The sequence below is a fragment of the Misgurnus anguillicaudatus genome, chromosome 23 (genome assembly GCF_027580225.2).
Source record: "Misgurnus anguillicaudatus chromosome 23, ASM2758022v2, whole genome shotgun sequence".
In the NCBI taxonomy this organism is placed as follows: Eukaryota; Metazoa; Chordata; class Actinopteri; order Cypriniformes; family Cobitidae; genus Misgurnus; species Misgurnus anguillicaudatus.
The window spans coordinates 9,635,350-9,652,014 of NC_073359.2; the positions used below are offsets into that span (position 1 = coordinate 9,635,350).

General features: G+C 38.0%; 1 protein-coding gene across 1 annotated transcript in view; it reads right to left on the minus strand.

Annotated features, from left to right (window-relative positions):
- Positions 1-3,858: 3,858 nt before the first annotated feature.
- nek7 (NIMA-related kinase 7) overlaps positions 3,859-16,665 on the minus strand; it is a 94,025-nt gene continuing 81,218 nt past the window's right edge. The window contains exons 9-10 of the mRNA XM_073861613.1: positions 12,547-12,660; positions 3,859-6,065 (exon numbers count right to left, since the gene is read on the minus strand). Of these exons, the coding sequence (XP_073717714.1) occupies positions 5,955-6,065; positions 12,547-12,660 (225 nt within the window). The 3' untranslated portion in view covers positions 3,859-5,954. The remainder of the gene's footprint in view (positions 6,066-12,546; positions 12,661-16,665) is intronic.

A 16,665-nucleotide genomic window follows, 5' to 3' on the forward strand; every position in this document is an offset into this window, starting at 1 on the left:
CATGTATTTCCTTATGCTTACTTACACAAAACTATATGTATATAAATATATAATACACAAACCTATTTGTGCATAGCCAGCTTAAAAATGTCACTGATTACTGCGACGCAAATGACTGGAAGTAATGCAACGCTGAACAGCAGTCCATAAAACAAATTTAATTCCTGGTTGTTTTGATTCCTTAGAAACTCGAGGTCTGAGATATTGCCAGATGCAGCATTATGGAGAAACTTTTTATGTAAAAGAAAGCAACGGTTTGAATGATGGATTTGGAGACCATCCCTTGATGATTCCTGGTCCCTTGCTAACTAATTGGTTTAAAGTTGCCAAGCATGCGCCACAAGCCATTTCAAACCCATTGATATTTTAGCTTTAAAGCAGAAATCCTTTAAATAAAAGAAAAATCTAGCGGTTTCCACCATGCACGTCCATTGGGTAAAAACTTCTGTCTACGTTTTTTGTTTTTGCCCTTTATTTTCTGTCGTCCCAGCTGAACCTGTACTGTAGCTCCGAACTTGGACAAAGTTTTGCTCAAAGAGCAACTCTGTCTGCTGACCACACGATCGGCCAATCAAATGTCAGCTTTCCGCCGACTTCAAGGCAGAACTCGCATCAAGCGCCAGACCTAAAGTGAAGCGGCGTGTTACTCTTGCCGAAATGCAGAAAAAAATCAATGAAAATGCTGCCAGCCGCTGAATCTGCTGGCAGAGCAGAAGGGACACGTTACAAGTGCCGGTCCCTCTGGCAACAGACAGATATGGGAAGCTGAACCAAGCACCTGGATCTTCAGAAGATGGAATATATTTGGGCTTGGTGCAAAATGTAGAAACATCTGACTCAGTTCATCTGCACTGACATATTTCGGTGCCTGTGCCGGCTGCCGACAAAGTGTACATGGATCCACAATTCTACATTAACTTAAAATGGTTTTTGAGACTTTAAAAGTGCAGTGGTTAAATATTGTAACAAGAGGATTTTCGTTTTATTTGCAGTTCATTTGATTCCATTAAGATTGTCTGTGGTATAACAGAAAGACGTTCAGATTGGGCTGTTGTACTCAGTTAGTAGTGCAGTTAGACTTTACCACCACTAGATGGATACCTGCATCTGTTTTCCAGTGTCATATAAGTGCACAGACAATTGAAACGCCAAATCCCATTTTCATCTCCAGTATCAACACTATGTCACCAGACTGGGTAAAGAGACACTCACTTTAAAAATAGCTGGATTATATTTGACTCATACTGGGTAAATATTGGACAAAATACACTGCTGGGTTAAAATTGACCCAATGCTGGGTTATTATACCCCATGGTTGCATTAAACAACCCAACATTGGGTCAATTTAACCCAGCATGCACTCTAAAAACAAATGGTGCTAAATAGCACTAAAAGTGGTTCACTGGCTCGTATTAATAGGGTAAACATTTTAAGTGCCATATAGAACCTATGTAGTACCTGTGTAGCACCCTATTGTGCTATATAGAAACATATCTGGTGCTATAGTGGGGCTATATCACCCCCGTATGTTTCTTCATAGGTGCTATATACTTGGCACTAAAAATGGTTGACGAAAAATAATTACGAGCTTTTAGTGCTATTTAGCACAAAGGGTTAAAAGTAACCCAGACATTTTTAGAGTGCTGTATATCCGGACAAGTTGAATTTACTTAAAAAATAGGAGAAGGAAAATTGTTGCCCTTGTAAAATTAAGTAAGTGAACTAAGTGTACATTTAACTTAAAATTTCTAGTAATTCCTATATAATTAAACAAGTCCAATAAACTTCATTTTAAGTTGATATAAATTGAAATAATTTGTGATATCAATTCCTTTGTCCAACATCTCCACTAAGTTAACTGAGCTCAAAAATTTTCAGATTTTTAAATAATTTATTACTTTTAGTGTTATAAATGGTGGGTATTTTTAACGCAATAACACAATATCCGCAGAAACACACAAACTGCATTTTTGACATGCATTGTTAGTATTGTGCTATCATTTACAACAAAACAAGATTATAAATTAAACCTCTATAAGTGGCGAACGGTGACCTCTTTTTTTGAGGGCCCTCGATGCGAAGTTCGTCACAACGTGTATGTGCCCGTCATGTGTGTGGTTGTAATTTCAAAATATGTGTTCTATATTGATTTTTATTTTTTGGCCAGTTTTTGCCTTTATTTAACAGTGAGTTTTTAGGAGAGGACAGGAAAATACAGGGAGAAGAGAGGGGTATGGGATCGGCAAATGACCACGAGTCGGGAATCGAACTCGGGTCGCCGAAAGTGCGAAAGCACCACATGTCGGAGCACTGCCCACTAGAACATCAGCTCCGACTTTAAAGTTGATTTAACTTGAAATAATTTGTAATATCAATTACTCTGTCCGACATCTCTCCATTTTCTATTTTTAAATAATTTATAAAACGTTTAGGTTTATAAATGGTAGGTATTATAACATAACAAACTTGATTCTCCACAGAAACACACACAAATTGCGTTTTTTGACACGCATTACTGTGTCAAATGTAAAATGTGCTGAAGAGGGTTCACTGATCACCTGAACGGTGCCTTCACAAAATTATCATTTGCAACAAAACAACATTATAAATTAAGCCTCTATGACATTTTATAAAAAATATTTAGGTCTTATTCTGTGAAAAAGCAAAAAAACCAAAATATTCAGGTATAAATTATTATAGGTATTCTTTACATCAGGGGTCTCCAACGTGGTGCCAAAGCACATTTTATTAATAGTCTCAATTCTAATATTTATGTATTACATATTTTTCATATTAGCTTGGCTTACGTACGCTAACATTTTAAACAATACTAAAACATAAACAAGTCAAACAAAAAAGTTTTGAGCAGACTATGAAAAAGTAGCCCTCCAGATTGTTTTATCCGTTGCCCACAAAAAGGTTGGAGACACCTGCTTACCATGTATTAATCAATTTAAGTTAATTTCATTTGAATGTTTTAGTTTATTTTAATTTTAAGCATATAATATTCATTAAAGATTTATATGTGTCAAAAACTTCAAACATTAAGTGATGTTTACGTCATTGTTTACCCAGATATTGTCTTTACTTGCAACTTTTACAAGCAAACAGCCAGAATATGCCTGATATCAATTGTGATGTTAACTTTAGTTTGTTTTCGTTTTCTGGCGGTTTCAAGGGAGCAATTTCCAGTGATGAAATTGAACCTCGCTCCTCAAGGAATTCATTAGAATGCAGGAAAATAGTTGCCGTGCTGATCTTTCTCCTAGTGGGAATAAGCCGGACGGAGACCCTGGGGCATGAGCGCGACACAATGCAACATGCCAACTAATAAAGCTCGGAGATTATTGAAGCCAGTTGTTTAAGACACAAATAAACACAGTAACAAATAGGAGTGGGCGGGGCTTTAGGGGATTGATTGGCATGTGCTAATAGAAAGATGTACAACCTGGTTACCTTACGCCTTATATATACAGTATATAATGAAAGTGAATGACGAATGGGGTCCTTAGTGGTCTATATATCACATCATATATTGTTTAAGTTGGGTCTCCTCGATGTATCAGTCGATCTATTAAAACTGTAAGAATGATTTGGAATGTAAGACAAAAGACAAATCAAAATATAAAAACACTTTAATAATCATTTTTGTTTTCATTTTAGTAACTGACAGACTTGGTCCCCATTCACTTTCATTACAATATTTTAAAGCCTTACGAGTCAGTAAAAGATGACAGAATTAACATTTTTGAGTCAAAGGTCACTTAAAAACATACTTATGTTATGTTCATTTTATCACAAAATGGTGCAAAAAAAGTATATACAAACAATTTAAAACATCAAAAAGACCAGAGTGAAAAAGGTTAACATAGTATTTCTTTAATTTTTTTCATTTCAATTAGCATGTAAAGTATGAATGTGCATCTTGAATGTTAAACATCGGTCAAAAAAAACCAAATAAATAAAAGTTGCCTTTCCTTCACCATCCAAATGATACGGGTGAAAGCAGAGAACGAATAGTCTGGTAGACAGTCAGTGTCCAATTCGTGTGCCGTACAATCCTCAAAACAACCGTAGTAGAGACTAGATCTCACTGTTGAGGCACACGCAGAACGATCTTCATCGCCACGACTTAAACAAATGATCCTTAAGTACTCTCACATACTATTGTCTTTCCGGCAACAAGCATAATCTGTTATCGTGGTAACAAAACGTTATGCATGTGATTATTGCAAAATACAATAAAAAAAAGTAAACACTAATGCTCTCGACTAAAGTTTTAAAACAAATACCATTTTATATTTGGTACATCACAGCAAATCATACTGCATGATCAAAAGGTGCCGCATAATAGCTGCTGTCTGTATAGTATAACTTCATACGCTTGTGTAACCTATATTAGACCGAGTCTGCCGACGATCACAAGCCGTACAAGAGCACACAGATTACAGTCTGGAAGAGGTCAAAATGTTTTCAAAAAGTGAACAGAGCAGAATTGTACAAGGCCAAGAAGACATACATTGCATTGCGTTCATGTGATCGCTAAAATACAACTTGTTTGTAAACGTACAGGTATTGCGACGACACTTGTAAACCCATTGAATTATGTAGTTGGAGAAACACTTTCGTATTTCGTAAAATCAAACTATTTGGTTTACAAGAAGAAAGGCTTTCCTTTGTGCAGAAAAACAAGGCACTCTCGAAAATCTGAAGGCACGGAGGATATGTGAATATTTATAAGTTACTGCATTGTATGCAAGACCTTTGCATTAATCATTTATTGAAGTTCAAGTAGCAGCCACCGAGGTGCTGACGTGGGAAGAATTCGCCGGATGCATTGTGATGATATCCGTATTGAATATGCACTGTATTATTTTACTAGTCGTGATAAACGGTAGTATCAATTCTTTATAGTGCACTTATTTGATAGATTTCGTACAAAAAGTACAAATCAATGGAGTGAGAAGTAAAAAGGTCTGTATTTCATTGGTGTTTTTTTTTTAAGGAAACAGTCCCAGGATGCATTGCAATAAATATATACATGTGTGAGAGGGGCAGTGGGGGGTAATGCGGCTTTCACATTGGAAGCGGTGTGACGCTTGTGCTCTGCTGGCCAGACCCGTTTATAAGCTCTTCGTCCATTTTCTTTGGACGTCCCGTTTCTATTGGCTGCACGGGTAATCGTCACAGAGCGCAGAGCAAAAGTTAAACTATTTTGAACTTTGACCGCGGCGTGAGTGCAAGCTGCGCACGCTGCGCTCGCTGCGCCCGTGCTTTGCTCGACGCAACAACAAACCGCCCTCGCGCGGCGTAAGCCATTGAAATGAATGAGTTCCATAGCGCAGCGCAACGCGTCCTATGTGAAAGCCGCATAAGATAAACATTAAAACTACTAAATGCACAATCTATGTATCTCCCAACAAGTTTGAATACTTTGAGTAAATGCATATTTTGCAAGTCGACCCAGCAGAACATCTGAAGTCCGCTGAATAGGTTTAGTAGAGATGGACTACTTATTTAGCCCATATAGTTAGTCTTATATAGTTTTACAAAGGGGAATGGTGGGGTGATAAAAACATCTGATTTAATTGTGTGCTAATGTGGTGATAGAAGTTAAAAACAGGAAGTATATCTATCTATATATGCATACCGCAATCTTTGCATTGTACCAACATCTTAAAAATGAAATTTTACAACACTGCTGATTTTCCCCATTCTTCTTGGTCATCTCATGCATTTCATTTACATCTACTGTCCAAATACCTCTGTTAATAATAAATCAAGGGCCTTGTGCTGTATTTACAATATTGTGATGTATACGATGCCTCGCTCGTACTTTAAAGTCAACTTGCGTTATGTTGGAGCGAAACAAGCATATGAAATGACAATTGTGGGAAGGGCTGGGCCGGATGAATGCCTTCGGAATTAGGAGCAAGAAGAAGTGGGTGGCAGACTCAGTTTGCGATGGTCAGGGCGTGCATGTGCTTGGCGATGCCGTATACGTAGGTGATGTCTGGCCTTTTCTCTGGGTCGGGGTTGATGCACATATCTACCAGTTTTCGCAGCTTGGGGGAAGAAAAATAAAAGAGTTAAGATTTCAGGTTGAATTTATTTCACTGGGTAGGGCTGCACAATTAATCTTATAAAAGCAAGTTCTCGGAATGGCTTAGCGCAGATGGTCACGATTTATATAAATATATGGTCTGCATATGTTGCATGCTTCAAAGTGAAGGAGCACTACTGTTTCCTGCAAATACTCGGCTAAGAGAGAACTGGGTTCAATAAAATAAAAAAATGTAAAAGTTAAAACAACTTTGCAAGTCAATTCAAACTACTACTTTACTTTTAATTGTTATAAGTTGGCATAACTGATAAAAAAAGTAAAAATTAAAACTTAATTTGTAAAGTTAAATTAACATACAATAATTTTAAGAGTTTGGTTCCAAAACGCGATAAACGCCATTTTTTTATTAGTCATCACCACCAAAATCCGTATTGTATCAGGTCAGTAATAAAAAGTAAATTCTTAATTTTACGCAAAATCCGATATCTGCCGTGTCATTCTGTCATCATTTCTCACTTTTTTTCCCAAAACGCGATAAACGCCACATCTCCGTTTATGCAGAATGCAATAAATCCGCTTAACCAGCTTAACCAATCACAGCGCACCATTCCACACACTGTAAACAACAATGGTGGCTCGTTGAATACACACAAAAACCTAGTTTTGCTCATCTACTTTGTACTTCGTGATCAACAAAGAAACAAAACTTTCCATTATTTACTCGAAGTCAACAAAAATCGAACAGGACCAAAACATTTTACAGCTGATCGCTGTCAAAAAAGTTCAGCGACGACGTCTTACGGATGACAGCAGCAATAACAGTGTTCTTAATATGACAAAGTAAGTGGTTTGATACCGATAACAGTATCGGTATCGGGCCCGATACCAAGCTCATGTACTGATTCCTCACGTGACGTACTTTATGACAAATTTGATTGTCTTGTCTGTGATTTCTTTAGCACTTTGACAGCTTTGTGTCCTTGGTTTTGCCCTTTGGAGGTTATTGGACACTGTGAAATTTTGGCTTTGAAAATTTGTGATGATAAGCACATAAGAATGATTTGTTTTTATAATATGAGTTGAATTGGTTAAAAATAAAGATGCTGATATGTTCATTAGTCTAAAGGGGATCGCACACCGGCCGCGCAGCTCAGCGCCGCGCAGCGCCGCGCCGCGCCGTTCTAAAAAAATGTAACACATTGTTTTCTATGAGTGTACGCACACCGGCGCCGCCAGGTGGCGCCTGTCCGCGCCGCCCAGCTGTGACTCAGGAAGTTGTTCAAATCCCTGTCGCGCCACACAGCGCCACTCACACAGTTTAACATTACATAACATCATATGTGTCCCAAATCATTAACAAGTAACATTGGCTGCTAATGTATATTTTACATTTTGAAATAGACGTTATCTGACGAAGCTCGCGCTATTTAATGTGCACTTCCGGTTTACAATACCTCCGAGTTCTCCTAGGCGCGACGCGGCGCGGCGCCGAGCTGCGCGGCCGGTGTGCGATCCCCTTAAGTGTGTTGTTGTTGTTGTTAGAAAACTGCCACATGAAAAAAACAGTACAACAAGCATCGATATCGGCGAGTACCAGGGAAAAGATATCGGTACTCGTACTCAAGCCTAAAAAAAGTGGTATCGGTGCATCCCTAGTTTTGATTAATGCCATTATTGTAATTTTTTACAATTACAATTTTTTTAATCAGTGTATACCACTAGTCAACTAAATGACACATTTATATATTGATTCAATAGATTTATAGTATTTTGGAAAAAAACTTGTTATGGATTTATTGCACTTTGCGGAAAAAATAATCCGTTTTTATAATAAATCTTTGAAAATCAAATTATGGATTTAAATTTTTTATGTTATTATAACCTAAAGATGCTATGTGAAAGTTTGCAACAGAAAATTGTGTTTTTCATCTTGTCACTTTCTTGGTATAGAAAACACATTTTTACCGAAATTTGTCAAAATAGATTTATTGCGTTTTTGAACCAAACTCTTTACATGTTAATTTGACATTTTTTTCACAGTGTGGTTGCATTAAAATTTTATTTAAGAAGTTAATTCGCCTTAAAAATATTAGCTGACAACAATTTTTACACTTTTTTAGTTAACTAATATTTTAAAGTTGAATTTACTCAAATTTTTAAGGCAACCAGGTAACTTACTTTTTAAGATGAACAAAAAAATATTTTTTACAGTGCATTTACAGAATGTCACCCAATTTGTATGAATATTTGAATTTTGTAATCATGATTAAAAAAGGAAAATGATTTTTGGCCAAATAAAGTCTTGACAGTCTTGAATAAGAGTCATTCTTTTAATTGTTTTTAATTTTATTAAAGTCGATGTAGTCTAAATAAAGAGTTTGCTTAAAAAACGCAATAACTTAAATTTTCAAAAATCACATTTTTTGATTGTGCATTTCAATTAATAACAATCAAAATGCAGCTAAGTAGCACAATTAAACAATAAAAACGTGATAACATAAAATTAAACATGTTTTGAGGTTTTGGAACCAAACTCTTCAAATAATTCTTATATGATCACCCGAATCTCTTTTCTTTCTGGCATCACAATATGAATCAAACATGGAAACAAAAGACATCACTTACTTATTTGTCATTTTTACATATGCTGTTAAACATGAAAGCAGTTTCAGCATGATTGCATTTTTCTTGTTTTTGCTTTTATCATATATCCCACATATCAAATTTTTTGGCAAAATAATCAAAAGTGATTTGTTGTAGGCCCAATTGTGCAGCCCTGCTAGGTTAAATAAGACGAACAAGTTGACTGACAAAGTAAAATGGCAAGCGTCTCAGATCTCATCGTGCGGAGAGTTTCTTCCAACAGCCAAGGGATAAGCTGGAAGCAATGTATCTTCCAGCAAAATGCCCTCTGGCCCTGCGAATGTTTGTTAATTCTCGGCAACAAACATTCGACATGCAGAAAAAGGAAAACAAGCACACACAAGCGCAGTCCCCTTAAGTCGCACCGGAGCAAGAGCAGGATTGAGAGGGGTGCAGCTACACTTAGAAACAAACCCAGCCCAGACAACCAGAAGCATCATTAAGGAAAAAGCGGAAGGAAAGAAGATGCCCCCGTGTCGGATCGCCATGGCAACCGCCTCTCTCTTGCCGGGCCCTGGCTGCTGTTGCATGGCGCGGCGTCTCCTAATCAGCCCGGCATGTGAAATGCAAATGCAGGCATAGTCTGAGAATTAGTGGAGAAGAAATGAGGGGTGGTGGTGGTGGTGTTGGAGGGAGGGGGCGGGGTTAGAAATAATGCAGATATGTAAAATATTCATGCTCTTGTGAGAGAGAAATGCGGTCGCGTTTTTGAAAGGGGGCTGCCTGTCAGGTGAGATGCAAGGAGACGGTAAATGACACTCCAAAGATGAACGTCTGACAGTTTTTTCCCTTTCGCCTTCAGGTGCATTGTTTACACGCAGACAGGGAGGGAGGCAGGTCGGTGGGAAGCTCAAGGAACTAGTGAATGGAGGATGAGTTGTGCTGGGCTTGTAAATAATAATAATAATAATGGCAGCTTTGGTTGGATCTTGCCGGATCTATCGGAGGATTTCAGAGGGTCCTCCTCTAGCTGACATCAGAGTGATGGGACGTTACGGAAACAGACGGCCTTTAGTTGCCGTGGTGAAAATTCACATGCTGGTTATTGCTGGTCTGGATGATGGACTGGTATAGCCGTGCTACATGTGTTGTGGAGTTACTAACTAACAGCATGTTATGTTACAGTATTTTTGTGCTTATTACAATATTATATTTACATAATTTTATAACTTTAAATACGGCAGTAGTGATTGTTTTATTTTCCCAGTAGTAACGTATATCCAAGTAAAATGGCTTTTGAAATTAAAAAGGTAGAGAATTTATTAGATTGTTGGAAGTAGGCATGGGCCGGTATGAGATTTTGGCGGTATGAGAACCTTAAGCAAAAATACCACGGTATCACGGTGTTGCGGTATTGCACTAAAATGTGTTATTTTCAAATGTCTGCATATACAAACTATTTTTCAACTGGACAAAATACATTTTATTTTTTAAGCAACATACAGCATGTATGCCAGGCAAAAATAAGTCCTTAAATTATAATATTCTTTAAAAAAATTATAAAAATTAAAATGTATTAATATTAATAATATTAAATGTAAAAACATCAACTTAATTATTTAACTTAATTTTGTGTAAACACAGCTTATACCTTGAAAACGGTATCACATAAAATTTTAGTGGTTTTGACACCTTGACTCTTTAAAGGTGCAGTGTGTAATTTTTATCAGGATCTCTTAACTGAAATGCAAAATAATATACAAAACTATATTATCAGGGTGTATAAGGACCTTTCATAATGAACCGTTATGTGTTTATTACCTTAGAATGAGATGTTTTTATCTACATACATAGAGGGTCCCCTTACATGGAAGTCGCCATTTTGTGCTGCCATTTTTCTACAGAAGCCCTTAAATTTTTTTTACTAAGTTGTCTCCGACGATGACATGTTTTCCGGTGGTGGCTCCCGTAGCTTCTCTATGTGTTTCAAAAGCAAAGGGTGAGCTGTGAACTAAGCCGTTGGTTGCAATTCGCAACCTCACCACTAGAGGCAGCTAAAATTTACACACTGCACCTTTAAAACCGCGGTATACCTTGACACCGGTAACCGGCCCAATGCCTAGGTTGGAAGTTGCGTTATGTTGCTATTTTCTAATCGCTGCGATCTTTTGCAAAAAGCAGTAAAGAGAGTAAGAAGAGATCGTTTCGAGAAGATGAGGAGATTTGCGTTTTTGATTTAAGATTATGAGGACACATAAATTAAAAAAATAATATTGAAGCTCACAGATAAGTCATTTGTAAAAAAAAATAAATAAATAAAAAAGTTTTTTTTTCAATTTCATTGTGACTTTAATAGCTTTAATGTAGTTACAACTTTGATTTGTAAGATGTAGTGTAGCTAAAGCCGGTTACACACCACAAGATAATCGGGCTGAAATTGTACCCCTTACGACAATCAAAGGTAAAGTCCCGATCGTCTTCATAGTTGCACTGATTATCTAATCAGATTTTCCTGTGGTGCACGGTGCGTTAAGAGCGTCTGAATCTGTTGGGAAGCACATCAGGGTCGTTAGGATCGCAAATCAGAAATCTTGTTGTGTAGGGTAAACCCCGAGGACTAACGTACACACACGCTGTAGATTGTCACGTAAAACGAAACGAAACCCAATCAGAAAGCGAGCTTATAAAAGAAACCATAACAACTACATGGCACAGCAGGCACAGTCCAAAGGGAGATGGCCATTGGAAATGTAAAAAAGCAGTCTATTGTGTATTAATGCCATCTCTTTATGCCCATTGTTCGCCATGTTTGTTTACTGTAAAGTCGCGTTTAGCCGAGAGAGAAATCGCGAGATCTCCTGTGTTCTTAGCTGAAGGGGATCGCACACCAAACGTGAAGCGCCGTGCCACGTCACGTCTAGGACAACTCGAAGGTATCGTACACGTTAAATAGCGCGAGCTTAGTCAGATAGCGTCTACTTCAAAATTCAAAATATACGTTAGCAGCCAATGTTAATCGCTAACGATTTGAGACAAATATGATGTTATTTAATGTTAAACTATGTGAGTGGCGCGACAAAGATTTGAGCAGCGTCCTGAGTTATAGCGGACAGCTGCCAGCAGGCGCCGCCGGTGTGCGTAACCTCATAGAAAATAATGTATTCTGTTTTTAGATTCATGGTGTCCGGTGTGCGACACCCTTGAGACTCGCGTTGTTTGTGAAGTTATTCTGATGGTGCATGGTGTGCTGTCAAACAAACTTGTCAAATCGTCGATTTTTTTATCATGTTTGTGGTCTCACACATTTTGAAAATCTAATCATATTTAAAATATCTTTTGCTTAACTAAAGAGCAGCTTTATTGTAGTTTAACTGCAACTTTGACGTGTCCCGAACACTGTTGTCCACCATCAACAAGCCAGCCAAGAAGGTTTTGCTGGTTAAAGAGTTTAAGAAGCCTGGTGAGGACATGCAACTAGCAGGAATTCACCCAAAAAGAAAATTCTGTCCCCTTTCTTGTCATTCCAAACCATATGTTTCTTATGTTGTTGTTTTTTTTGTGACTGTGATGATTTGAAAGAGTGCATGCATAATAGAAACAACTTAAATTTAATACAGTCTGTCGTATGGCATCTATGATTTTGACAGTGTGGGATTATTTTATTGAATGAAAAAGGGCAGCTTTAATGTTTTGCAACTGAACATGTTCAGAGAAAATCATACTGATTTGGAAGAAATAGAAGATAAATGGTAACGGTTACAGAATTTATATTTTTGAGTGAATCAATCTAGTAAAGGACAAAGAGAAGTTTTGTATGCGGGTGTGTGTTTTGCAAGAATGAAACGCTGAAGATGGCGAAGAGTGAGAAAGCTTTTGGAAATCTTGAGTTTGAAACATACCTCTTCAGAGTAATGGTCAGATGGTAGTGGAGGGTAGTCACACTGCTCAATCTTTTTACACAGCGAGTACAGGTTCATTTTGTCCCCGTAGAACGGACTCTGCAAGGCAGCCATCTACGTGTGAAGAAAAGAAATGTGAGAGGCACTTTAGAAATGGATCTTGTTATCTTAAAAATAGGTAGAATTGGAAAGGTTATGCTGGTTTAGAAATTGTATTCGTTTCTCTCATGAAAACGGTTTAAAAGTTATGTCTTTAATTCTAACACACAATGATTTGCATTAACAATGTACACAATGACTTTCAATCGAGGTCAGAAACAGCATTTTACAACTGTAAGAGAATTCAAACACCCCTAATAAGCAATAAAATAGAAATGAGCACTGCCGTTTTGAAGGGTTTTTTTTAAGTTATTTTTAAATTGATGGGGCATCTTAAATGCATGATGCTCATTGTGGGAGTCGCACAGTAACAGTAAACAGCATATGTGTGACACACGTGTACATCTGTACAAAAAAGCTTTATTGTACAATCAGCTCCAGACGAAGATGCTTCAGTCCCCCTTGTAGTCAATAATTGTATTAGTTAAATGGCACCTACTTCATTGCTAAAACACAACGTTTTTTGTGTATTTGGTATAATACAATGTGTTTGCATGGTTCAAAATTATTTTTCACATACCGTACATTTTTGTACCTCCAGATATACTGTCTTCCTGAAACGCATGGATTTATACAAAACTCATCGATTTGAAAAGCTCTGTGTCCCTGATTGGCCAGCTAATCTGTATGTTGTGATTGGCCTGAATGTCAGCCAGAAATGTGGCACTCCTTACCATGTTTGAAAGATTCGCGCACAATGCAATGCTAACTGGAGTTAACTTAGGGGAGGTGTAAATGCCCTCCGAAACCTTTTCGAGACGGATTTAAATCCGATCGCTCAAACCACATCAGGAGGTGGTCTGGGACGCATTTCAGATGAAACTGGACAAGTGTAAATACATCTGGTTGATGAAACTGCATCTTTCAGCGCATAACTCCTCCCAAACGTAAGCACGTCATCCAGAAGTTAGCCGTCAAAAAGGCAAACAAAGACGTCACGCTCGTTGCTTTATGGAGCGACGACAGCGGGTAAAAAAGCTTCCTAGAATCAGTAAGAGTCTAATGACAAACTCAAATGATATTAAACAAAGAAATAAAACTTTAAGATAGAGTTTTGTGAATGCTTTTCCCATCACGGACCTGCATTAAATCACCGCGCTGTCACTCTACTGTAACAACATACAGTAAGGACTGCCTATTGTTGCATAAACGTCATATTAAGTTCTTTAAGGTGGATTAATAAATAGTGTATTTGCATTTTGGGCGGGGGTAAAAGATCGGATTCATATCCGTTTTGCCAAGACGCATTTATTTGGGCAAATGTAAATGGAACAGTTTTAACAAATCAGATAGCAATCCGATCAGAGAAAACACATGAAGTGACCAGGTGTAAAAAGGCTCTTACAGGCTGAGTCCCAAGCGGGGGGAATAATGATAATGTCGATTTTTCTATATCAGCAATCCCCGTACGTAAACTGTTGCCTACAATCCGTGTGTTTGTTGTAGTCCAAGAAAAGAGATTTACGTTCAACTGTGTTGATGTGATTGGTTACGTGTTTGTAAAGGAAAACAAGGTGATTTCAAACCTCGGGAAAAACACAAATTTTATAAATACTCATGAATTTTCATATGGTTTGTGAAACACCACAGTCATATAAACAACAATAGAAACTTCATTTTCACCACAGGGGGACTTTTATTTGCAAAAAAGGCCATTAACTAGAAACAAAAATTGCGCAATATAGCACACACAGGAGGTCGATGGACAAGCAAGCATTCTGCAACTGAAAATATGCTAGATTTGCTAAGACTTGTCAGTGTGTTGATGCTGGAAACCATCTGAAACCATCCATGTCCTCACAATACTTAGTCACATTCACCATCTCAATTAGATTCCTGAATCTGGGCTGATTCACTTGCGACAACAAAAAAATTGGCCACGACAGCAAGTGCAAAGAAAAATGATGGATGTCCTGTCTCAAGAAAGCGAAACAACAAAAAACGAACAACTAAGCTTTAAAAGGGACTATGATGTTTCAGCATTTCAGAGCAACATATCCTCAACGTCACACATTGGGACATTAATCATGGGGGTACATTTATATTTACATTTTTGCATTTGGCAGACACTTTTATACAGAGTGACTTACACACTGGAAAAAATGACTTTCTTGGTATTTTTGTCTTGTTTTCAGTAAAAATATCTAAAAATTCCCAAATCAAGATGCCCCCTCCCGATAAGCAAAACGACCCAAAAAATAAAGCTAGTTTTTACAAAAAACATCAAACTCAAGTGATCTTGTGCACAAAACAAGCAAAACATCTTGAACATTTTTCTTAAACATTAAAATTCAAGAAAAATTCAAGAAAAAATTGCTTACCCCATTGGTAGATTTTTTTGCTTGTTTTATGCACAAAATCACTTAAATTTGATATTTTTGGTCTAAAAAATAGACTTGTTTTCTTGGGTCGTTTTGCTCATCAAGAAAAAGCATCTTAATTTAAGGATTTTTAGATATTTTTACTGAAAACAAGACAAAAATACTACGATTTTTTTTTCTTGAAAATCATTTTTTTGCAGTGTAAGGATTTATAAATTTTTTCATCATCAAGTTTGTTCCCTGGGTTCGAATATGAAGATGGATCCAACTGGACACTAAGTCTTCCCATTCAGTCTTGAAAGTGATGCTTTGATAATGTTATAGGATTATGATAAAGCAATATAAAACTGACTTCATATTCATAATCCCTCCATTTGTAAAAATGATGGGAAGCATGTGTGTGTGTGTGACAGTAATGGATGCCATGGACAAGTATGGTTCGGTCAGACTGCTTTTTGTACGTGTATTTTAGCTGCCCTTTCACATACTCACAATGGGGGAAAAATCAAAGCTCAACAATGATGGGAAGTTCTTTGTTTCTTTACCAAAATGATATCTATAGTGTAGTTTCATGGCAACATCTGTCTCTGCAGCGTGCCGTTGCTCTTGCGAAGACTTCCCGGGATAATTGTGACGCACTACCATAGCAAGCCACTTAGCAAAATGCAAATGTAACTGTGGCTTTGATTGTTTATGTCTCATGTACCTGTGGATGGAGGAGGAATGGGCTGTCTGGTTTATATGTGTGTGTGTGTGTGTGTGTGTGTGTGTGTGTGTGTGTGTGTAGGGCCGCAGAGGGGGGTCAGGGGTGGGAGGCATCTGTAGCCAGCAAAGGGTTAAACAAGGACCACCATATTTTCATGCATCTTCTGCTTCTGACATATGAAAAATGTCAACTGTCCTGTTTTTATTTTGGAGTTTTTGCACTATTCATCTGGTTCATTAGTGCCTGGGCGCTCTTGGCCCTGACAGCTGCTCGCCCCGTGCTCCCGGCCCCTGAATTTTTCAGGCTAATTTGATTCGGGGCGCCCAGGCGATGGGCAAGATGATTGACTTGCTCCCTGACCCCCGGAGCCCAGCAGCTCTCCTCATTGGTATTCCAGAGGAGTCCACCCAGCACCACGCTGGCCTGCTGTCTGTCTGCGGGGCTCCGACTACCGGTGCAACGGTGGCAAAAGACACGCGCGTTTACACACTCGCATGCACACACAAAAGAAAAACGCACACACAGACATGGGAGCTCAGGGGGAACATACTTAAACAGAATCTCGACCACAAACACATAAGTGCGCTGACACAGACACCCGTAGCAATCACTTACGCATGCAGCCACAGAAAACGACTAAGTCGTCGTAAACACGTATTGTCGCCCAGACAGGAAGGAAAAACACAGTAGCGCACAGCTATGGCTTGCTACTAGATGTATGTATTGTATGTGTTAGACCAGAAACGTACTCCACACTAGTATACAAACACAGAAGCGAGGGGACATCACACATGTACATGTGACCCTGTCTGTGAAAACCCTAAAGTCATTTTTTGTGATTTACATACAGTATGGAAAAAAGTCTTAGGCCACCATGCCACAATTATATTTGTTGTTTTTGCAATGTTATAGTGATCATATATAATTGTTTCT